The sequence below is a fragment of the Lolium rigidum genome, chromosome 6, assembly GCF_022539505.1.
Source record: "Lolium rigidum isolate FL_2022 chromosome 6, APGP_CSIRO_Lrig_0.1, whole genome shotgun sequence".
Taxonomy (NCBI): domain Eukaryota; kingdom Viridiplantae; phylum Streptophyta; class Magnoliopsida; order Poales; family Poaceae; genus Lolium; species Lolium rigidum.
In genome coordinates this window covers 210,236,175-210,260,356 of record NC_061513.1, presented here as the reverse complement: position 1 = coordinate 210,260,356, position 24,182 = coordinate 210,236,175, and the positions used below count along the sequence as shown (strand labels likewise).

The 24,182-nt window shown below is 44.6% G+C and overlaps 3 protein-coding genes across 3 annotated transcripts; 1 reads left to right on the top strand and 2 right to left on the bottom strand.

The window, feature by feature from the left end:
- The first annotated feature begins 3,622 nt into the window (after window positions 1-3,622).
- LOC124667227 (rhomboid-like protein 14, mitochondrial) lies at window positions 3,623-5,695 on the top strand. The gene is made up of 2 exons (XM_047204534.1): window positions 3,623-3,850; window positions 4,640-5,695. The coding sequence occupies exons 1-2, from the start codon at window positions 3,623-3,625 to the stop codon at window positions 5,474-5,476; spliced, it is 1,065 nt and encodes a 354-aa protein (XP_047060490.1). The 3' UTR covers window positions 5,477-5,695.
- Window positions 5,696-10,999: 5,304 nt separating this feature from the next.
- Window positions 11,000-11,697, bottom strand: LOC124667179 (protein TsetseEP-like). The gene has a single exon (XM_047204497.1). The coding sequence runs from the start codon at window positions 11,674-11,676 to the stop codon at window positions 11,083-11,085; it is 594 nt and encodes a 197-aa protein (XP_047060453.1). The 5' UTR covers window positions 11,677-11,697; the 3' UTR covers window positions 11,000-11,082.
- A 1,339-nt stretch (window positions 11,698-13,036) lies between these two features.
- Window positions 13,037-19,782, bottom strand: LOC124659564 (gamma carbonic anhydrase 1, mitochondrial-like). The gene is made up of 5 exons (XM_047197416.1): window positions 19,596-19,782; window positions 16,529-16,672; window positions 14,686-14,811; window positions 13,889-14,040; window positions 13,037-13,561 (listed from the first exon to the last, which is right to left on the bottom strand). The coding sequence occupies exons 1-5, from the start codon at window positions 19,699-19,701 to the stop codon at window positions 13,301-13,303; spliced, it is 789 nt and encodes a 262-aa protein (XP_047053372.1). The 5' UTR covers window positions 19,702-19,782; the 3' UTR covers window positions 13,037-13,300.
- Between the last annotated feature and the right edge of the window lie 4,400 nt (window positions 19,783-24,182).

Below are 24,182 nucleotides of genomic sequence, written 5' to 3'. Positions count from 1 at the left end.
ACCTTTGCATCCTTGCATCATATTTATTGGTTGTTATTTGGATCTTATCCATGTGATGTTTTAGAGCTTGTGCTTATTCTCCATGACAAGCTCTAGTTCATCAAAATCGGATTTCATATGCATTTTCTATTGTGTTTTCGATATTGGAGGTTTTACCGGTATGTCTTTTATAGATAGGTTAAACATTTCCCCATTTTTTTCTATCCTCCCTTGTTGGAATATGATGGTTCCCTGCATGATATTGTAGAGCTTGTTACTAGCTTCAAAACGAGCCAAACATCATCAAAATCGAAGTTCGGATGCTCAAGTTATGCTCATTCTCGTTCTCATGTTTCTGCCAGTTTTTTTTTGGGGGGGGGGGGGGGGGGGGGATAATCCGGCCCGGATACAAAATATCCGGCCAAATATCTGGCCCCTTACTGCAAGCAGTTTTCTTAAGTCCTTGGTCGTTTTTCGGGGGCTGGATTTTTGTAATAATTCGGCCCCGGATAATCCGGCCAGAGACGACCCAAACGGTCATATTTCGATGGGAGGGGGTATTTAAGACCCCCTTCTTCCTTCTTGGGCAGCTACCTCTTCCCCAATTTGCTCTCCACCATTGTTGACCTTGAGAGCTTGCCATATCCTTCTACTCCTCCTATGCTTCTTGAATCGTTTTGACGGAAAAGCAAGAGGAGATCTAGACCTATATTTCTACCAATCAAATCCATCTCTTTGTGAGTGGAATCCTCTAGATCTTGATCTTGGAGTTCTTTGTGGATTTCCTTTGTTCTTCCTCTCTCTCCTTCCCCCACAAGCTTTTGTAGTTTTGGTGGAATTTGGGAGTGAAGTATTTGCCATTGCATTTGGTGCATCGGTGTGAGCTTTCCATGGTGATTCGTGGAAGTGAAAGTGAGGAGCTTGTTTCTCTTGGGTTCTTGGAACCCTAGACGGCTTTTAGGCCTTTGTGGTGATTTTTTGGGAGCCTCCAATTAAGTTGTGGATGCGTACCTCAAGCTTTGTGTAAGGCCCGATTTCTGCCTCGAAGGAAATCACTTAGTGGAACTGTGACCTAGGCCTTTGTGGCAAGGGTCAGAAGAGAATAAGGTGAGGCCTTCGTGGCGCTCGGTGTGTGGTGTGACTACCGCATCTTGGGGTGAGGCCTTTGTGGTGTTGGTGTGCATCGAGCAAGCACACCTCAAGGTGAGGCCTCTTGTGGCGTTCGGGAGCACTAAGTCACAACACCTCTCCAACAGAGATTAGCACTCGCAAGAGTGTGAACTTCGGGTTAAATCATCGTCTCCCGCGTGCCTCGATTATCTCTATACCCGAGCTTTTTTACTTATGCACTTTACTTTGTAATAGCCATCGTGCTTGAAGTTATATATCTTTCTATCACATTGTTGCTTGTATTGCTTAGCATAAGTTGTTGGTGCACATAGGTGAACCATAATATATAGGCTTTGGGCTTGATAAAGTAAACGCTAGTTTTATTCCGCATTTGTTAAGCTCATCTCGTAAAAATTTTAAACCAACTATTCAACCCCCCTTTGGGCGACGTCTGTGTACTTTCAAAATGGCATGTGTATTGGTCAATTGATGATAGTATCATGGCATACAAAGGAGAATATTCTCCATCACAGTGTATCCATCTACCACTCTCAACAATGGTATACTAATTGATTTTTCTACCCTTTGCACCTTTAGGTTTCAGCAAAGCAAGATGAAAGCAGCGAGAGGAAATCGCGGATGCAAGAAAGATCAAGCTATCCAAGAGAGAAGCATGAAGCGATGGAGAAACATGATTATTAATTTGCTCCAGGAGGGAGGGAGGGAGAGAGAGAGAGAGAGAGAGAGAGAGAGAGAGAGAGAGAGAGAGAGAGAGAGAGAGAGAGAGAGAGAGAGAGAGAGAGAGAGAGAGAGAGAGAGAGGGAGGGAGAGAGACGTGTAAGTTGCAAAGAAACAAGTTCCAATTGACAGACACTTCGAGCATCCATCTTACCTCTCCCTAGACAAATGGTTAAATATTATGAGTTGTCCAACCCAAACCGTCCATATTGCACGTGTAAAGAAGGGCAAAATTATCGTCTCTATTTCCGTGGTTGGAGGTGTGGGGCTATATATCACCCTTCCCTTTACTAGGGTCAAGACTACATATGAAAAATCGAGAGGTTCACTCCACCTCCCATTATTGGGTCTAAGATCCAACCATGTGAAATGAAATTCGAGTCCACATCCCAATGTAGAATGGACCTCGTCTTTGTTCAACCTTTCCTCTTTGATTAAGAGGATCAGTGGGCCAATCGAGTTAGAAATGATTTCACCAAGAGCATAGTCAGCTGAGGATAAGAGGGGTTGTTGCCAAGGCGGAGAGCGTGTCCTATTTGAGGTGCAGGTAAGAGGAGAGGAGGTGAATAACATGGTGAGAGGATTGTGAGCGTCAACAGTGAGATTTGAGTGCGCTCGCTGAGGTCGGGAAGAGAGCGGGTATGGATGAGAAGACAAGGAGAATTAGCCGGCTCAACACTTCATGCTTGATTCCAAATCAAAACCACTCATTGCTTACGAGATGTTGTGCAACGCGTGCTGCCATAACCCTAGTTTAAAAAACGGGTGTGTCTATGTCTCAGTTGACTGAGATTTTCTTAAGTCTAAGTTACCTCAGAAAAGTGCAACTGCAGTTCAAAGAAAAGTGCAACTTGGTCCAGTTGCACATTTCTGGTAGAAAAGTGCAATTGCACTTTTTTAACAGAAAAGTGCAACTCAAGTACATTTTTGTAAGTGACTTGAACTTAAGAAATTCTCAGTTGACTGAGACATAGCAAAACCGTTAAAAAATACCCATAGTTGAACAGGAAAAAAGTGGAACTGCCAGTCTGTTATGGTAGCTAGACCAAACAAAACAAAACGCAAAGAAAATTTCCAATCAACCTGCCAAACCCGGTCCAATCGGTCACAGAAGACACTGATAGTTGAGAGCATATGTTTGTCGAGTACACACAAAGTCACAAACCATATATCTCGTAGACTCATACTACTTTGGTCCTTGAAAGAGGGAAATTCCTCTAGTTGACATGTTATTTTTCTATTAGACAACTAAAAATAATTAAATTGCTCAATTACTCAACAACTAAAAGTAGCTATTGAACCAGGCATGGACTAGTGAGCCGAACCCACAGACTAATCGATTTGATCATTGGTCCTGTAATTTTTTTAGGATAAAATTGGTCCGGCATTTTAATCTACGGCCATGAAGCAATACGAAAGTTAGTATATTTGTTTTACTCCCTCCAATCCATAATAAATGTTAGAATTTTAATTTAAATTAGCTTCAATTTAAACTACAATGTCAACACATATTATGAATCAGAGTAAGTACTAGTTTATTTGTAGTTCATGACAAACATTTGTATAGAAAAAGATATTTTCGAGGGATCTATATATAAAGAGATGTAGAGTCAGCATAATTATCCAAATTCCAAAACGATGTCTTGCAGGATAATCCATCTGCCATTGAGAAATAATAAAAGGAAACCGGAGGAACCTAAAAGACGAAATTTCGGGAGAGAAACAGAGCCGCCTTTGCGACGGCGCCAGTCAGTCTTGGAGACCCCCACCGCCGCCGGTCCATCGATCTTCGGCCATGGGGATCAGCATGAGCCGCGACCGGTACGATGCCCACGCCGGCCGGACGCTGCCGCTGTTGGCATTCCTGATGCTGCTCAAGTATGGCCCCGCCGGCGCAGCCCGCCCGCCCGTAACGGCCGCGCTGATCGCCGCCAACGCGCTGGTGTACTTCCGCCCGGGCGACCTCGACGCGCTCCTACCCCGGCTCCGGCAAGTCACGTTCAACCCGCACCTCATCATCAAGGTACCCACCTGAACCGCCACACCTCAGCCCGCGGATTAGATGGCAGAATCATGCGTAGATCTGGTGGGCTGCCACTAGAAGAAATCACATTAAACACCCTTATCTAGGCCTACTTGATTGCGGAGTTTAGCGCCGCGATGTATTCGCTTCGGATAGAGCAAGAATTATTCTGTGCCGAGGTTTGTTGGCCTAGGGTTGCCATATTTTCAGGTTCAGCTAATTAATCATATGATGCTGTTTGCTGTTGATCTGATCTGCCTAGCTACTGATTGTTAGTGCACAGTGCTATATAGTATCAGGATTTAAATTTTAAACCCTTCATGGGGACAGGCAGTATTGGGGATTTGGGGAACAACAATATTCTATTAGAGTTGGTAAAGTCTTCTCTTTCATGTTAACCATAATACGGTTCAAGCACTAACTGACCCTTGATGTTTTGGAGGAACCTATAAGTGTGCGATTTTTCAAGATGAGGGATCTAGGTTACAAACCTGCACAACTTTTGGACCTATATGTCTCACTCTGCACCCATAGATTCAGTAAAATACATTATGTACCCCTTTTCACAATGTTGTGCTTCTCCTGTTGCATTGCTGTCCTGAATTTTTTTTCCAGCAGGGTGCACATGCTATGCTCTGAGTGTAGTGCTGAAAAATTATTGCAAATCATTGTCAGTGTTTTATCTATCTACTGCTGTTAAATTTAACAGTTCCACATTCTTATTGCAAATCATTGTCAGTGTTTTATGTATCTACTGCTGTTAAAAATAACAGTTCCACATTCCTACAGTACGGCGACCTGAGGCGTTTCTTCCTATCAGCTTTCTACCACACGAGTGAAGCTCAATTCTTCATGAACATGACATCCCTCTTGCGGACAGGCGCAGAGCTTGAAGCATCCATGGGCAGTTCTGAGTTTGCTTCCATGGTGGTTTCCTTGGTTGGCCTTTCTCAGGGCTTCACACTGCTCTTATCTAAAGGCTTGCTCTCCCTCGGCAACCATGTGCCGTATTATCACTTTTCAGCTGGATTCTCTGGGGTGGTGCTTGGCATGAATGTTGTGCTGAATGCCCGGGCAGGCGATGTTGTCTGGTTTGGGGTGGCCATTCCTACAAAGTATGTGGCATGGCTTGAACTACTACTTGTCCAGGCTTTGAATCCGGAGGCACACCTGGTTGGCAATGTCGGTGGGATTCTTGCTGGCCTGGCCTACCTTGTGCTGAGGCGCGGTACAGAACCGCTCGATCTTATGTTTTCAGGCATTGCAGACATTGTGAGTCAGCCAGTGCGATTTGCTGGGAGACTTCTAAGGTCTGCAGCAGCCCATCGTCCCAGGAGAAGTGTCCAGGGCCATGTTGCATCACTGCCAAGAGAGACTGGGAGAAGTGTCCAGGGCCATGTTGCGTCACTGCCAAGAGAGACTGTTCAAGGTATGTGGGGATGCACAACCTGCTCTTACGACAACTCGCGCTGTGCAGATGTCTGTGAGATGTGCAGCACTCCGCACCAGGACCGTGGCTTTTCCCGCAGACGGCATCTCCAGGAAGGTGGAAACAGGGAGCTCTCAGTTGAGGAACTCTCAGTTGAGGAGATCCGCCGTAGAAGGCTCCAAAGATTCGAAAAATGATGTTGATATCATTGCTACCAGCGCTCTAATGTTGAAATAGTCTGTAGGGAAACTGACGTTCGCCCCTTTTTGTGCTTAGTGAAGAGATTTTTCTTTCTACCAGTAATGATGGAGCAATGTCCAAAGTAGTTTGTAGGGAACTGCCAAATGCAATGTCCAAGTAATTTGTAGCGAAACTGGCTTTTGCCCGTTCTGTGGTAGATGGTTCAGACTTTATTCTTTCTACCACCGAGGTACTATTTGTTCCTTAGAAGCAAATTGGAATCCTACTTTGGACGAAGAGCAGGCAGCTAGTTTAGTAGGGAAGGTAAGGCACAACAATCATGAGACTTAGTCCTTTTCAATTCATACCTTGTCTAATGATGAGGAATGCTCTAGCTAATTGAAATTGTTCTGAACCATTTCGAGTCCCAAGTACTGTTACTGTTATCTCTAGGTTGAATCTTTCACTGCCAGAAAGCAGATTCTGTACTAATGATTTAAGTTGCTGTTAGGTTGGTGGATATCTGCAAGATTAGACCCTCAATGCACTTTAAACAGGTTTTATATGCATTCCTTGTGAGAAGAGCACCGAATCACTCGCCATATCTGTCTGGTATGTGAGCTTTCGGCGCTGTGCTCAGATAAATGAAATGAAATGTATGGAGCCATCTGATAAAATGCATCACCATAGTCCGAAGAATCGATTCAACTTGCTTGACAGTCTACGAATCGACCTCTCGTTCTATCAGAAAACAAATCAAAGCTCCTGCACAGCATCTTTCGGTGCTAGTTCTGTCATTTGATTCGACTGAGACACTACTTCGATGAGAATCACTAAAACTACTTTGATGAGAACCACCAAAACTGAAGTAGTAAAAAGAAGAAGTACAACAACTGTATAAGGCTTTCCGGTAGAGAAGCAGCAGTACACACAGACATGAATTCAGGCTGGTTTCCGTAAGATGAGAGGCAAACCCGTACGTTCCAAAAGGGTCATTATCTCATGATACACTTATAGTAACATCGATACACTTCGCTCACCAAAAACTGGTAGTACATCATCCGACAAGAACAAAAGCAGGCTCCTACTTGTGGGTGTTGCAATCTTGGCAGTAGAAATCGTTGCGCTCGATGAGGGACCTGGCCCCGGCCGCGATGGCTTTGCTCGAGGGTGCCATCACCGCCGTCACCGTCACGGTTCTGGCGCCGGCGCCGTGTTCGCCACCGCCCGTCCCGCTGCCGCTCCAGCTCCGGCGGATCGGGTGCCTCGTCACGGTGTTCCCCCAGCAGGAGAGGCGGGTTCTTGAGGACGAAAAGGACGATATCCTGTCCCGGATGGCCTTCGCGATCTTGTTCGTGCCCTTGCCCCCTTCCGTGGCTGGCGGGGACGAAGAGGGCGGCGGCGCGCCGGGAGAAGGCGGCTGCGGCGGAGGACGCCGTCGGCGGAGAAGCCCCGTGCGCGCGCCTCCCTCCTCATATCCACCCTCGCGCGCCTGCCAAGAGAGGAACGCAGCACCCGAATCACCTCCCAGCTACATCGGATGTGGTGGTCGATGCACTCACGGCCACGGCGAGCAAAATCAAGATCAAGAAGGGGAATAGCAGGGCGGAGGCGGTGCAAACCTGAGCCAGGATGGGGGAGAGATGGATGGGGCGGTTGCTGCTGCAGAGAGGAACCGGTCACGGTGCGAGTTAACGCCATTTCTCCTCCCTGCCTCCTTTTTGCTTGAAAACAGAGGGCCCTGACAGGGAGGGATCCCAAATTCCACTTCCTCTTTTTAGGTGTAGGTGTCGTTCCTCTGCTATTTCTCAGCGGTGTGAGTAATTGTCGTTGGGAATTCTACTTAGGGCATCTCCAGCGGCGCGACGCATTTTAGCGTCCGCGCGCGTCCGTTTGCGTCGGTCCTTTTGGTCGAAAACGACCGCGCGTCCGTTTGCGTCGGTCCTTTTGGTCGAAAACGACCGCGCGTCCGTTTGCGTCGGGGGGTGGCTCCAGCGGCACGACGCATTTTTTGTTAGGACGAATCATTTTTTTGAACTGAAACATAATTTACAAAAACTGAAACATAACTTACATACTTGAAAACATAAAAAAAAACCTAAAACGCCTACTGCTGCGCATCGTCGCCGTGCTCGCTCCTCGTCGCCTGTCGAGCAAGATGATCTCCGGTACGTCCCACGGCCGCAGCCATCCGGGAGCGTACGCCGGCGCGATGGCGGTGCTTGAGGTTGAGGAGGCCGCGGCCGAGGCGGCGGTGAAGGCGCCCGTGGCCGCGGCCGTGGCGGCGGATGAGGAGCCCGGCCATAAGGCCGTGGCGGCGGCGGTGGAGGCGCCCAAGGCGCGGGCGGCGCCACCGCCGCCGAGTCCGTGAGCGCCCGTCGAAGGGCTTCATCGGCGGACGAGCCGGGCGGCATGACGGCGGTGGCGTAGCGGGGCAACGGCGGCCGCACCGGCGCGGCGTACTCGGAGACGAGGAGGCCGAGCTTGGCCATCTCGTCGTCCGTCATGTTGTCCGGCAACTCGGTTCCGGCCCTCCGCCATGGCTCGCCGCCATTCGTGGAAGACGAGGCCGACGTAGTCGTCGCTGTCGTCCTTCACCTCCTCGCTATGGTACGCGAGCGCCTCGATGTAGTCATCGTCGTCGTCGTCGTAGACGGCGTAGGCTTCGTCGTCGTCGTCCTCGTCCTCGCGGTCGTTGTGCTGCGGCTGCTCACGTCGCGTCGGCGCCTGCTGACGATGCGTCGGCGCCTGCTGACGACGAGCCGGCGGTGCAGGGCCGAAGGGATAATCCCTGTCGCCCATGAAGCCAGCCCCGTCGTCCGCTGTCCGTCTCCGTGGACGGTACGTACGCCAACTATCCGAGTCGATGGCGTACGCCGGATCGGCGCGGAGGTCCTCCGGCGGATATCGCCTCCTGCGCCGGATCTCCTTGGTCCGCTCGGGCTCGCGCGCGAGTACTCGGAGGGATGGGCACCCGGCGGCGGCCGAGCCGCCGCCGCCAGTAGCGGCGCACGCCGGACCAGGGCGTCGCACGGCACCCATCTCGCCGTGCATGAGCCTCCCCACCGTGACGGGGAGCGGCACCTTCTTGCTGCCGCTGCCGGAGGCCTCGAAGTCGTTCTTCTTCCCCATGGCGCAGCGGCGGTTGTGGTGCGAGTGGAGCTGTGGGCGAAGGAGCAACGCGGCCGCTGGACTTTTAAGGGCGACCGCGCACGGGATACGATGCCATTGAAGGCGACGCAGAAGCCCGGCCGCCGCCCGCCGGTGCACGCGCGGAACGGGAAGCCGCGCCATTCATGGCGGCGCAGACGCGGAAGCGCCGACCGCGGAAGCGATGGCCGCGGAAGCGATGCCCTCCATGCAGGCTCGCTGCCAGGCGGGCCCGGTGGAGACCGCGGCGGACACTTTGCGCGTCCGCGCAGCGTCCGCCGAGACGCAAACCTGCCGCATATTTGGGCCAGGTTTGCGTCTCCGCGGACGGCCCGGTCACTTTGCGTCGTACCGCTGGAGAGGGTGCCAGACGCATTTACGACCAAAGCGGACGCAAACGGTCGCTGCGACCGTTTGCGTCGCGCCGCTGGAGATGCCCTTAGCTTCGGGGATGCTCTTCTTTTTAAAAAAATCTAAAAGTTCTGAAACAGTCTAAATTTTGTTTTATTGGTACATACATATGTTTTCTACTAACCTGTAAAACATTGTTGAATAATGCCTTGTACCACATTCTCAAAAAAATAATGTGTCTTTAACCAGGCAAAAACACTGGATTTTGGTCTCCACATCATATGTGTCCTTTTTGTGCAGCTCACATATGGAAAAAATAATTCCATGACATGTTAAATGTACATACTCCCTCCCATCGGTATCAATTAATACAGATCCGAGGGAGCGCTGAACATCTACATATAGTTGCATAGTTTTTTTTTAGAATGTTTAGTGAAGTAAATATGTGTTTATATTACAAATTTTACCCTTGCGGCCCTGGTTCGAACACATAACCTGGATTAATCACTCCTTTAAAATATACAATACAAGACCTCCACTGATTTTCACGTCCCCAATCTTACCAACAAAATATGTTTAATTGTCACAAAAAATTTATATTATTGAAATGAACTTTCTAATGGTTTTTGTGTTTGACATATAGCTCTTATTGGTAAAAATCTAGAGTACACACCATTGCTTTTCAACAAATGACAAGCAATATAGCGGTGGCAGATTCCATGCAAAAAAGAAAATACAGCGGTGGCAGTCTGGGATTTGGTATCTTATACATGTTCTTAAAATCCCAGCCTGCATCACACCTGGACCCACTTATAGAACTTAACTAGAACCTAGATAATGAATATTTGAAATTTAAGCTATTGCATTCACATTTATCATTTTTAAACAGCTTAGCAAATGGTCATATTGCTTAAGAAAATTTAAATTGTGCAAGTTTAAACTCACTATCTACGAGCTTGATTATTTTATTTTCAAGATTTTACAAAACTTGCGAATTTGTTCTAAGATATAGAATGTGTGTGCATCCAATATGTTTATTTTTTGATGGGGGGTCTAACTAGTGGTTCCATATTTTAATTCAAGGTCCATGCTTCAAATTATTATTTCTCGCATGCACCTTCTATGTTGTTGTTGCACTACAGATCTTCAGTACAACTTGTTTGGTTAATCTACTCCCTGAATGGATTGAAGTGAAATACAGAGGATTTGGGGAGATTTGCACTTAGATGGAATTTAATCCCCCTCAATTCATGTCAATCCACTTCAACCTCCAGCTAACTGCCTTAGTGAGTTGGGGAGGGAGGGAGGAATTGTTGAGTAGAAGGAGAAGGGAGATGTGAGCGAAGGACTTATGTTTTGGGCTCCATCTTGTGGTCATCGTGGTGAGCACTTCCATTCAGGTTTGTTGCAAATGAATGGGATTGATTGCACATTTAATTTTGTTGCGTTAGTGTGCTAAAAATGTCTATGATGTCCTTCACACAGTTTTTATCAATCGGCGGACGAGATGTTGCAACAATGTTACATACACAGGCCAAAAATGTTTGTGTGGGTGATTCATGTTGTATCAATCAAACACTTTAGGAATTTGACTTAAGTAAGTTTGTTGGAGACGAGAGGCAGCTGATCCCCACCCCACCCATCGGGACTGCACCCATGGTACGTGTTCCATATGGACCACACATGGTTTTATAAGATTTAAATTTTGATCAATATAATTGGTCTAATTATTGCGTACAAAATTGATATCACTATAAAACATGTTTTAATACGGAGCCAACAGAATTAAAATTGCATCAGGTAGTCCATATATTTTTACCCAAATACCCTGGTTAGCTAATTTAAGAAAGCAAGATCACCTCATAATGCTGCATGGAGAGGATATGTAGTAAGGCATGGTTAAGATTCACAAATCGGATAAGAGCAATATAACAAAGGACATCACATATATGAAAAGGTACTGTGTGTATACTAATATACCAATAGCATAATACATACAAAGAGGTCATCCCACATGTCTCGATGAATCGATAATCACACAACTAACCACCACTCAATATGGTACATACGAAAATCTGGAGACATGGCACGTTTATTTACAGAAATATATGTATCGCCTAATCTAAACAAAATAGTAAAGTAGTAAACCCACGAAAGATATGTGCTTGTAGATTGCGCCACACGAATATAAAGCTCGCGGTGCGCCATTTCCAAGCGGTTGTGACCCCTGCAGTGTGTTGGATTGTCGTCCGGGCGTGTTTGAATCTGGCAATGGTAGTACCTGCGGATTTGAGCTTGGGATCACTGGTGGCGGTACCGACGGCAGGTTTGGGTCTGGCAGTGGCTGTGGGAGAGGTTGCGGGTTTGGGTCCGGCTGCGGCAGTGGCTGTGGGAGAGGCTGTGGGTTTGGGTCCGGCAGTGGCTGTGGGAGAGGCTGCGGGTTTGGGTCTGGCTGCGGTAGTGGCTGTGGCTGCGGGTTTGGGTCTGGCTTGGGCATGGGCATGGGTTGCGGCTGCGGGTTTGGGTCGGGCTTAGGCAAAGGTTGTGGCTTTGGATCAGGCTGTGGGTTCGGGTTTGGCAGCGGCCCTGGCTGTGGCCGTGGGTTTGGGTCTGGGTTCGGTAGTGGCTGCGGGTTCGGAAGCTGCTGCAATTTCCGTAGCGGGCCAAGCTGTTGTGGCTTTGGAACCTGCCGTGCCTCAGAGCCAGGCCTCGGCATCGCCGGCACGTATGCTGCACCCGCCGCTGCCATGGCAGCTGCAACCATCAGGAGGATGCATGGCAGACGAGAGGAAAGGTTGCGAGGCATCGCCATGGTATTGCAGTGGGAGCTGGCCAGCCGAGTGCTTTACACGGCCACTTCGCAGCTCGGTGTTTATATAGCCACGGCGAGTGAATAAAGGGCAGGCAGGTGTCTCGGCTGTGTAAGGTTGGGCGTCCATTGGATATTAATTTGGAGTAGCTAATACTACTGCTCCATTCGAATTGGTAGAGCGTAAAGTGTACCCTAGCTATGTGTGTGCTCGTGCGTGTGCAACATCTCTGATTGGTACGTTTCCATTGTGCCTGTAACTTTCAAGTATTCACTCCTTGTCTGTGCTATGGTTAAGCAGATTTTTAAGTTACATGGACAGACTGGTGGTGCTCAGCCCATGGTTATCCTATCTAACTACCCTCTAACTTTACTAACCATCCACATATCGACACGGTGTTCTAAAGATGAACAATGTCTTCAGAATATTAATTACTACCACATACCTAAGCGGTTGTCCAAAAGTAATATTCAAAATGACCTCACCTACATAGTACTAGAAGAAACCTTGAGCATGCCTTCTTCAGCACCAAGAAATCGATGCTGCTTTCCGGTTCTTCTCTGATTCGCACGACAGATATTGCTTGCCGGCCTATGTAAAGCAACACATGTACGGAGCTTTCCGGACATGCACCATAGTCAAATGGGTGATTAAGGATCCGGATCGGATGTCGATCCGTTTGACCTCGCGCCGAGCGATGATACATCGAGCTGGGTACGGCCGTACGCCCAAGGCTCCTGGCCAACCGATCGGACGATGTTGTGTGCTGGAAGCTTCTGATGAGTGCCTTGCGAGCGCATCATGTCATCCTCGTCCCATTCATCGAACCGGCGTTAAACACGCGGTCAGAATAAGGGACTACCAAACGTTAGTAGAATCACTGAAGATTTAGATTTGCAAATAGCACATAACACAGCCAACGCCTCAAGACCAACATGGTTAATAACTTGGACAGTATCAACACGTACGATCTTTTATTCCCAACGAGCAAAACAAACTCCCAGTAGCGAACGTGTAATGATGACTCATGTTCATCATGAAGACCTTATACTAGTATAAAAGAAACACAAATACATAGTATAGCACGCACACAGTGAATACCAACATCAGACATAACTTAAGCAAAGACCAATACAAATCAAACACCACTCAATTCGTCAATAAAATTTTGAGATGTTGTGTAGAACGATGAAGCTTCTATACTTCAATAATTTTTGTTATCAAAAAACGAATCAGGCAAGCACTTAACTACAGGCCGACAGTTCATACGTTGATATGCTGCCTCCATTGCACAAGGTACTCGCAAATTTGTGTGCAATGATTCTGTTTGTTCCATAGAGCGCATCTTAAACATATGGAATACAGAAACTGAAGAAGTACATGGCCAGCTTTGGAACATTGCTCGACCCAAGATTATTGGGGAAGTAAACATAAACTGCCAAACTCGTTGAACAGTGTCCACTTCAACCATCTAACGGAAGAGGGTGAAGGCACCAAAGGAAAAAAAGAAGAGAGGAACAGATAATAAGCTTATTGGGCAGGAGTAGCACTGGACGGCGCCAGCTCCGGAGAAGCCTCTCGAGTGACACCAAGCATTGAATCGTCTTCCTCGTCCTGGTGAGCAAACTTCTTGCGCAACACCTTCATAAACTCAATCGATTCCAAAGGCTTAGCGTTCTCAGCAGCATGTTCCTTAGCTAAGGTGGAATACTTGGCAGCCGATTCCGCAATAAAAGCGATCTCCTCATCTGTGAGTTTCCTCAGAAATTTTGCAGGGTTTCCACCCCATACCTAAATTCAAAAAAGCACACCTGGTGAGATAAATCATGAAACAAGAGCTGTGCAGCATATTTTTCTTTCATCCATGCAAATACGCATCACATCTAAGTCACTGCAAAATGCAATTGCCAGAAGAAGTAAAGCATCATGAAGTACTTCACCACATTTAGAACAGTTAAAAGAGTTGTTTTGTTTAAAAAATTAGGTCCTTCTCTCAGCACATGCTAATCCAGATTCGAACATACCTTATACATATAAAGAACTGCCAATTAATTAAAATAAGATAAGAAAAATGTGTCTGAGATGGCCTAAATATGAAGACAAACAAAAGTGACGCACCTCTCCGCAAGGGATCCTTGTGTTCTGTCTTACAAGGGCTCCAGCAGCAACCATCCCGTGCTTTTCCACAACAACGCCATCTAACAGGGTTGCCCCCATGCCAACAAAAGCTTCATCCTCAACAGTGCATCCTTGTAATACAGCACTATGTCCTGCAAAACATAGGTTGGAATACATATGTTACCAAAACATCAGTGAAACTGATACAACGAGAATCAGTTTCGATAATGGATTGGTGTCAGATTGGTTTCAGCAATATGAGCCAAATTGCCAATATCATAGTCGAACAAGAATATTTACTTATAGCGCTACCCTCAGACAAATCTATCTACCATGGCAACTGTACGAGGGCATCGCCAAGGTGTTGTACAGAAGTCCAATTGCCCAAACTGGTCTTTGAAATTATGGGTTGTGTTGGAACAAAACATGGTACACTGATATCTGTTGGTATGTTCATTTCCTCTAAAAAGGTCATTTTTTACATTGCAAGTAGAGTACTAACACCCAAAACTCGCGGATACCTATGAAATTTAGTACTTTGTCCCGAAAAGGATGTCGCAGATTTGCCTAAATTTGGATGTATCTATACACTAAATCATGTATAGATACATCCAAATTTAGTTTGTGACATCCTTTTCAGGACGAAGGGAGTACTCCGATAAACATCCATCAATATCAAACATTTTCATAACAAGGTTTTACACTAGACGTTGATGTAAGCAGATACTGAGCAAATAAAAATTGCAAGGATATATGGAATAAAAGAATGGATTAAAACAAGGTATATTTATATTTACCTACTGTGACATTGTCACCGATGATGGTTGGAAAGACTTTCCCACTTAAATTAGATTTTGCCACATGCACAACAGAATTGTCCTGTATATTGGTCCCAGATCCAATTTGGACATTATTCGCATCACCTGAAATTAGTTATGTTAAGGGACTTGCAGGCAACATATTAACAACTGGAAAGGTCACAAAATGTAAGGTCTAGTCAAACTGTTTGAGTTTGACCAAGTTTATAGAAAAAATATATATCAACCTCTGTAATAACCTCTATAATATCAACAAACTTGGAAATTACTACTAAACACTAAATACTCAAAATAGAAAAAATGTATTCATCTGTAGATTTTAATGAAAACATTTACTTTGAAAAAACAAAATTCAATGAAATATTTGATTCATGGTCAAAATCGTTTTTATTGGTGGCTTGCAGTGCCTGCCCATCAGCCATTCAATTAATCTTCTTCAGGAAGCCTAGCTGCCATTGGAAGAAGACAAAAGGGAGAGGTGCACTGCCTCTAATGATGAGCAAGAACAAAAGTTAATTGTGATTCCTTAAACATGTATAGGAGTCATGGCACTGATCTACTTTCGGTTGTGGCAGCCCCTTGAGGATAAAGGGTAGCACTATTCCTCACCAATCACAACAGAATTTCTGAATAGTGACATCCTCCTTGTGGTTTTCCGATTCCCAGTTTCCAGTAAATAGAAAAAAAAAATCAAAGTTTGGTGAAAGAACCAACCAGAATACATTCAAAAATTCCAGCATGTATCAGTTAGATCAGAACGTCCGGTGAAAGAACCAAATAGCTCCACTCAGGCGACAATGTTACAAAGGGGGGCAAGGAAACCAAGCCATGAGACTGATAGACAGCCACTGGTGGAGGTAAGACTCAATCCAAATAGCTCCACTCAGGCGACAATGTTACAAAGGGGGGGCAAGGAAACCAAGCCATGAGACTGATAGACAGCCACTGGTGGAGGTAAGACTCAATCCTCTTTCCTGTAATATATGTAGTCTAGCTATAAAAATCTGTGGGATCTATCCTTTTAATTTTTTATACTGCTAACGTATTCTGGTAAATCTGATTACATATGTGGTTGTGACTACAAGCTGCAACTAATGTATGTCCACCATTGAACATACCCTTCACAAGATTATGTGCAACAAGAGACTGCACATGTATATACATGATAAATTTAGCTAAAAACTACCTTCTATCAAGGTTCGGGAAAGCGGAAAAAAGCGCTGCTTATGCGCGCTGAAGCGCAATGCGGAGGCCTTCCGCACCGATTGTATAAGCGCTTAAGCAGAAAAAAGCGGAAAAAAGAGGGGAAAAAGCGCCGCTTATGCACGCTGAAGCGCTAACAGGAAGGCCACCGCACCGATTACGCTTAACGCTTTCTTGAACCTTGCCTTCTATAAAAAGACAGAGGAAGCACTACTTTAGAAGCAAACCTCAACCAATGCAATGACAACTTATATTCCACATAACTGTTGCCTATTAGTTTTCGATGATGTATTTATTGTAGAAATAACAAAAAGGTATGATTAATAACAATAATCCAGAAATACAACTTGAGAAAGTACATCACATAAGGTCATGGTTTATAAGGCGTCCGCCGTAGGACGCTTAGGCGATACAGCACCCCTCCAGTACCTTATGTTTTTGCCCGCATGCATAAGGTAAGAACTTGAGACTACTGGACAAGAAACACAACTTGGTGGGAGTGAATACTTTAAAGTTTGTACATTTTGGTATAATCAAATCTGAAGATAGGTGCAATTTTGAAGAACCAGTTGATTTAGCAAAGATCCAAATGATGTTCGCTGGGATGGCAAGTACATACCTCTTAAAACGCATCCATACCAAATTGAAGACCCTTGTCCAACTTGAACATCACCGGTAAGGGACGCACTTGGAGCAACAAATGCCTCCCTGTGAACATGAGGGCCTTTATCAACGATGTTCATAAGTGTGCGATGCCTTGAAACTGGAAAGGACCCCACAAAACGAGTTAGCATTTTGATATGTCTAGTTTCCTCAACAGCACAAACAATTATTGTAAGTTATGTCAACATAAAATGAGTCAACAACAATTAGATGCAGTGCATAACATAAACAGAATCTTGCTTAAAAGGACGCAGAAGATCAGGTGATCAAAAAGTCTTATTGACCACTTCACAGCCACAGAAAGCTATTATGCAGAAGAAAGACTTACAGAGGATTGACCTATACACAATAAAGCCATGAATACATATTGCATACAACTACAGAGTGTAATATAATGAAGAAACATAAATTCATGAATTTGGTCAGGGGTTAAGTGCCCAAAAAAAGATAGTCAATATACGGAGTATGTTTGGATGGTTGCCAAATCTCAACCTACATGGCAAAAAAAATGATCTTAGTTTGGATGGTTGACAATTGTTTGGCATGACAATGGCTCTTTGCCCACTCCAGTTCATCTTTCTTGCAAATGTTGGCCATCTCATGGGCAATCAAAAGCTCAACCAAAATATTGGCTAGCCAAATATTTGGTAGGGCAAGCTTTAGGCTGGACCAAATATATGCCTAGTAAAATGTCATTTTTGTAGTGACATGTGACATGCTTAGATACCAGCAAGTAAACACAAACCAAAATGCAAACACTATTATTGAGCTTACAAATATAAGAAATATATAACCAGCAAAAAACAACAACATAATATCATCAGATATGCATTGGAACTAAGAGGTCAAAACATCACATACACATCCCAAGTATAATGAAATCACATTAGGAAGAAAGGTGCAGAACCCATAAGTGTTAAGCAAAAAAATTGATTCACTCTCAGGAGCAGTAGTTTAATCAGAAGGCTAAAGTATGAGCAAATTGCGCATTCCACCATGTAAAGTGAACTCATTGCATAAAACACCACCTTTAAGAAATACATAAACAATCATCATATCTTGTGCAATCCGGATTCACCTGGTATGAGCTAAACAAACCATCCAAATATACTACCTCCATTCTGAAAAAGAAGGCGTATAATTAATTTCTAAAGTCAAAAGGTGTAAAGTTTGACCAAATGTGTAGAATAAACTATTATCGTTTGCAAGACCTTATAAACATGATATGAAAGCATATTGCCTGATGTATCGAATTATGCTAATTTTATATTATAGATGTTGATAATTTTTTCTATAAGCTTAGTCAAACTTTAAGTTGTTTGACTTTCAGAAAAATTTATACACCTTCCTTTTTGGAACAGAGGAGGTACTGAAAGAACAGGACTAGCTACATGTAGGGTCCTGGCTTGATATGGTGGCAGCAGTTGACGTGACCCAAGGACAAGGTTAAGAGATTGGCGTAGATGAAGAACTGTATTCCAGGGAACTTTCGTGCAGCAGAGACTAATTCCGCGAGCCACATCAGATGCCACCACAGCTAGCCTGCTTTTTGACACATTGGGTCCTAGTGAGGGTTTTAAGCAAATCAGATAAAAAAACTAGATTGCCAACTATTTTTGTTATGCAGAAGATAGCTTAGATTTAGTGTTTCATAAGTGAGGATACTATATGTCATGTATTGGGCAATTTACTTAAAGAGTGGATAATTTTGGGGTAATAAAACCATCTTTGCAGTGGATAGATTCACTGATGAGATGAACAGTCTTACGAAAGCAAACTACCAGTATCATTTTCTATTTGAATAGAAACAGGTATTGCAACATAAGATACTGAAACAAGCAAGCTGCAGTAGCATCAACAAATCCCCAACTACCTAGGTGTGCTTTTCCAAATGATTACTCCATTAATACGTGGTTTATGTGATGCAAAATCAAAATCATTAAGTTAGTACTTATGAATACAAACTAATGGCAAAAAAAGTATGACACATAAAATTGCATACCGATGCAGTAATTGTTGGCCAAAGTGTTGTCTTAACCAGTCAAAACACACCCTACATTTGCAACTGAGGGAGTAAAGGCTCATACACAAAATGGAGTACAATCATCTAGGGGAATGATACGAAAACTGCAGCTATTTGAATTGTCTTCCAGCATCTTAGTGAGCACTAATTCATAGATGAAACCATCATTGACATCTCTAGAACTTTTAGATTTTCGTTATATGGAAATGACATTGTATAAGACCTCAAATCCATCCATGCATGTCCCACTATCCATACATCTAAAAGTACATTTTACCCGTAGCAATGTAACCTATCTGAAACAGACTGTCACAAAAAGATCATTAAACTCTGACCACTACCACATCTTGGACTGGAATTGCTAGACTTTCGGCTCACCTGGCAAACAGAAAAGCCCCGGACAATAAAGGGGGCACAATTGAGCTCAGCAATTATAGCATCCCCATGTCATGGAGAATACCAAAAGACAATAGATGTTCCAGATAGCAATTTAAAAGATTTAGGAATTCCAGTTGATATGCAAATAGTATAATTGGGTAAAACAAATGTTCTACAGAAGAGCGGTTCCTAATCCATAGAACTGTTCAGCCACTTTATTTTAGCTCTTACTACACATTAAACTACTTTACATAACATTCCAAAAAAAAAAGTCAGTGAATAAATAGCACTAGATTTCACAAAATGAACTGGGCTACTAACATAGAAAGGCGCTTCGATTTCAGCTCGAATCGGTGCACACCCTTGATAGCATGCAAATCAGCGAGCTCGATGACCTAACAACGCAAAAACCCTGGGTCAACCCCATCCTAAATAATGGGGCACGTAGCCGTAACATGTCCTAGAACGTCCCTAACCCTAGGCGAAAACCCCGATTTCCTCACTCCTTTTGGGGCCGGCCTAGAATACCAAATCCACCCGATGCTCGGAATATCTGCAACAATTGACGAGGACGGGGAGAAAGGGAGGGTTATTCGGGTCGCGGTAAGCTGTTGGTTCTTACTCTGCTCGTGGAAGAAGTAGTTGCCCTGGAGGCGGCAGCCGAGGCGGTCGAGGGCCTGGCCGGTCTCCCGGATCCAGAACCCCACCGCGTAAAACGCCTTCGCCATCTCTCAGGGCGGCGGCGGAGGAGGGGATCGCAGAACGGCGACTGCGGAGGCGGCGGTGGCCTTGCGTTTGTTGGCTCCTGGCCCTGGGAGATCTCGAGCTGAGCTGAGGGGAACGGGAGGGTGAGACTGGGGACTGGGCCTGGCGCTTCTGAGTCTGCTCACGGAAATGACCGTTTTGTCCCTACAAAGTAGTACGTTATCTTTGGGCTGGGCCCTGTTCGGCCAGGGAAAGATTTTGGTCCAAAATCGGAATGGACAGTGTAATGTGGTGATTCCTATTTGACGCCTTTAGCGTGCGTTAGCACGTTAACGCCTGAAGTCGTTTCAATGCTGGGCCGGCCCAGAAACATCCACAGAACACATGTAGTGACCAGTAGCACTTCCCGTCGACTTCAAAAAAAAAGTAGCACTTCTCGTCGGCCGCCTCCTCAATTTGGCGTAAGCCATACTAGGTGAATAGGTGTGCTTCGCGCGCGCCATCTGCATGTCGTTTGTGCATAGCGTGGTTGTCCTGGTATCACTAGCAAAAATGGCAATGTCACTATCACGAGTAAAGCACTTATCTTTCTAACATCTTGTCCTAATAGCATAGTTAATTCTAAATCAGTGCTCATGTGGGACAGGTGGGAGTGTGGAGCTTCGGCTCACCATTTGGATTGTTAATGATGGCACGTTTGCTTCAACTAAGACACTTTCACTTATTTTGAGAAGTTAATTTATCCATCTATATCATGAAATATACCCACTGCAACAATATTGATGATATATCTAAGAAACAACACAGTTATGTTGTAACAACTTAAAGCAAGTACAAACTATATTGATGATATACCTAATAAACAACATGGAGTTGTTGTAACAACTCAAAGCAAGTACAAATTAAGTTAAAGCGAAGACTTCGTGAATATAATTTATTGAAATCATAAAAATGTTGGAGATATGTCCAAGAGGCAATAATAAAGTGATTATTATATATCTTTGTGTTTATGATAAATGTTTGCATACCATGCTATAATTGTATTAACCGAAACATTGATACATGTGTGTTATGTAAACAACAAGGAGTCCCTAGTAAGCCTCTTGTATAACTAGCTTGTTGATTAATAGATGATCATAGTTTCATGATCATGAACATTGGATGTTATTAATAACAAGGTTATGTCATTAGATGAATGATATAATGGACACACCCAAATAAGCGTAGCATAAGATCACGTCATTAAGTTCAATTTGCTATAAGCTTTCGATACATAGTTACCTAGTCCTTCGACCATGAGATCATGTAAATCACTTATACCGGAAGGGTACTTTGATTACATCAAACGTCACTGCGTAAATGGATGGTCATAAAGGTGGGATTAAGTATTCGGAAAGTATGAGTTGAGACATATGGATCAAGAGTGGAATTTATCCATCATGATGACGGATAGATATACTCTGGGTCCTCTCGGTGGAATGTCGTCTAATTATCTTGCAAGCATGTGAATAGTTCACAAGAGATGATATGCCACGGTACGAGTAAAGAGTACTTGTCGGAGACGAGGTTGAACAAGGTATGGAGATACCTATGATCAAACCTCGGACAAGTAAAATATCGCGAGACAAAGGGAATCGGTATCGTATGTAAATGGTTCAATCGATCACTAAGTTATCGTTGAATATGTGGGAGCCATTATAGATCTCCAGATCCCGCTATTGGTTATTGGTCGGAGAGGAGTCTCGACCATGTCTACATAGTTCACGAACCGTAGGGTGATACACTTAAGGTTTGATGTCGTTTTAAGTAAATATGGAATATGGAATGGAGTTCGAATATTTGTTCGGAGTCTCGGATGGGATCCAGGACATCACGAGGAGGTCCGGAATGGTCCGGAGAATAATATTCATATATAGGAAGTCACTTTCCAAGTTTGGAAATGATCTGGTGCATTTATGGAAGGCGCTAGAATGTTCTAGTACCTTCCGGAAGAAATCACCATGGAAGGTGGAGTCCCGGTTGGACTCCACCAACCCTAACCATCCAACCAAGTGGGCCATGGACTCCACCTCCTTGGCCGGCCAAAGAAAGGGGGGAAAGGGAGAGTCCCTGTCCCTCTAGGTTTCGTCCATATGGCAGTTTTTGAATTGGGGTCTTATTCAGATCTTTGGGCAAACCCTTAGAGATTCCACCTATATAAAGAGGAGGAGAGGGAGGGGGCAGCCATATGTTGGCCGCACCACCTAGGGCCCCCCAAGGCCGACGCCCAAGAGAGCCCCCTCTCCCAAACCCTAGCACCACTCCCTCCTCCACCTCTCTCCCGTAGCGCTTAGGCGAAGCCGTGCCGGAGATCTCCACCACCACCGTCACCACGCCATCATGCTGGCGGGATTTCGAGGAGGATCTACTACATCCGCTGCCCGCTGGAACGAGGCGAAGGACGTCGTCATCAACACCGTACGTGTGACCGAGTACGGAGGTGCTGCCCGACTGTGGCACCGTCAAGATCTTCTACGCGCTTTCGAAAGCGGCAAGTGATCGACTACAGCAACAACGAGATCTAATCTCGTAGGCTTTGGAAATCTTCGAGAGTTAGTCTCATGATCTTCTCGTTGCTACCATCTTCTAGATTGGATCTTGGCTTGTTATTCGTTCTTGCGGTAGGAATTTTTTTGTTTTCTATGCTACGAATCCCATCAGTGGTATCAGAGTCGTGTCTATGCATAGATTGGTTGCACAAATAGAACACAATGGTTTTGTGGGCGCTGATGCTTTTGTTGTCTTTAGTTGGTGTACTTTGCATCTTGCGGGATGGTGGGATGAAGCGGTCCGGGCTAACTTTACATGACCGCGTTCATGAGACTTGCTCCACGCTCGACATATGCAACTTGTATTGCATAAGTGGCTTTGTGGGTGTCTGTCTCTCTCACCATAGTGAAGATTCAATTTACTCTTTCTATTGACAACACCAGTATCACCGTTGTGGTTCATGTTCGTAGGTAGATTGGATCTTACTCGAAAACCCTAAACCACGTAAAATATGCAAAACAAATTAGAGGCGTCTAACTTGTTTTTGCAGGGTTTGGTGATGTGATATGGCCATGATGTGACGATGAATATGTATGAGATGATCATTATTGTATTGTGGCAACTGGCAGGAGCCTTATGGTTGTCTTTAAATTTCATGTTGTAGTATTATTTCAAAGTAGTTGTAATAGTTGCTACATGTGGTGAACAACCATGAAGACGGCGCCATGGACCTTGATGCTACGCCGACGATGATAGAGATCATGCCCGTTGATGATGGAGATCATGTCCGTGCTTTGGAGATGAAGATCAAAGGCGCAAAGACTAAACGGCCATATCATATCACATATGAATTGCATGTGATGTTAATCCTTTATGCATCTTATTTTGCTTAGATCGCGACGGTAGCATTATAAGATGATCCCTCACATTAATATCAAGATAATAAAGTGTTCTCCCTCGTATGCACCGTTGCTACAGTTCGTCGTTTTGAAGCATCTCGTGATGATCGGATGTGATAGATTCTACGTTCACATACAACTGGTGTAAGTCATGTTGCACACGCGGAAAATACTTGGGTTTGCTTGACGAGCCTAGCATGTACAGACATGGCCTCGGAACACAGGAAACCGAAAGGTTGAACACGAGTCATATGGATGATATGATCAACATGTTGATGTTCACCGTTGAAGCTACATCATCTCACGTGATGATCGGTTTTTGTGTAGTGGATAAGGATCGTGTACCACTTAACAACTATGAGGGATGTTGTATTAAGTGGGAGTTCATTAGTAATTAGATTAAAACATGAACTATTTATCATGAACATAGTCTGAATAGTATTTTGAATTAATTTGTATAATTGGCATCCGTTTTCTACCATGCGCTAGTCTTGTGATTGAGATAGAAATACTGTTAAATCTGACAAGTAACTTTACGGACTGGTACCGTATTGTTAAAGAATCAAGAAATGATTAAGTCCTACTGAAAACTTTTAGTAAACCTCACATTGCTGATTCAAAGAACAATGGTTTCAACTAGTACCTAAAGTCATCTTGTCTCCATGAAACTTGAAGTTCAAATCTGTTTGAAAAGTAAGGAGCTGGAAATTTTGTTTTCAGAAATAAGAAAGGTATGCGATATATGTGATATCTAAGACCTTATTGCAAGATGATAGAATATAATCTAGTGAGACTACATAAACTCATAAGTTTTATGGGGATGTACGAAGGTTAAAGACGTCAGGCGTCCCAATCCTCCAACTAAGTTGGGCACTAACGATATTCACATATCCATGAAGTGATCGTCCTTAGTATGCACCGTTGCTAAAACTCGTCGTTTCGAAGCATCACGTGATGATCGGGTGTTATAGATTCTACGTGTGCATACAACGGGTGCAAGCCAGATTTGCACATGCGAATACTAAGGTTAAACTTTACGAGCCTAGCATGTACAGACATGGTCTCGGAAAGTCATC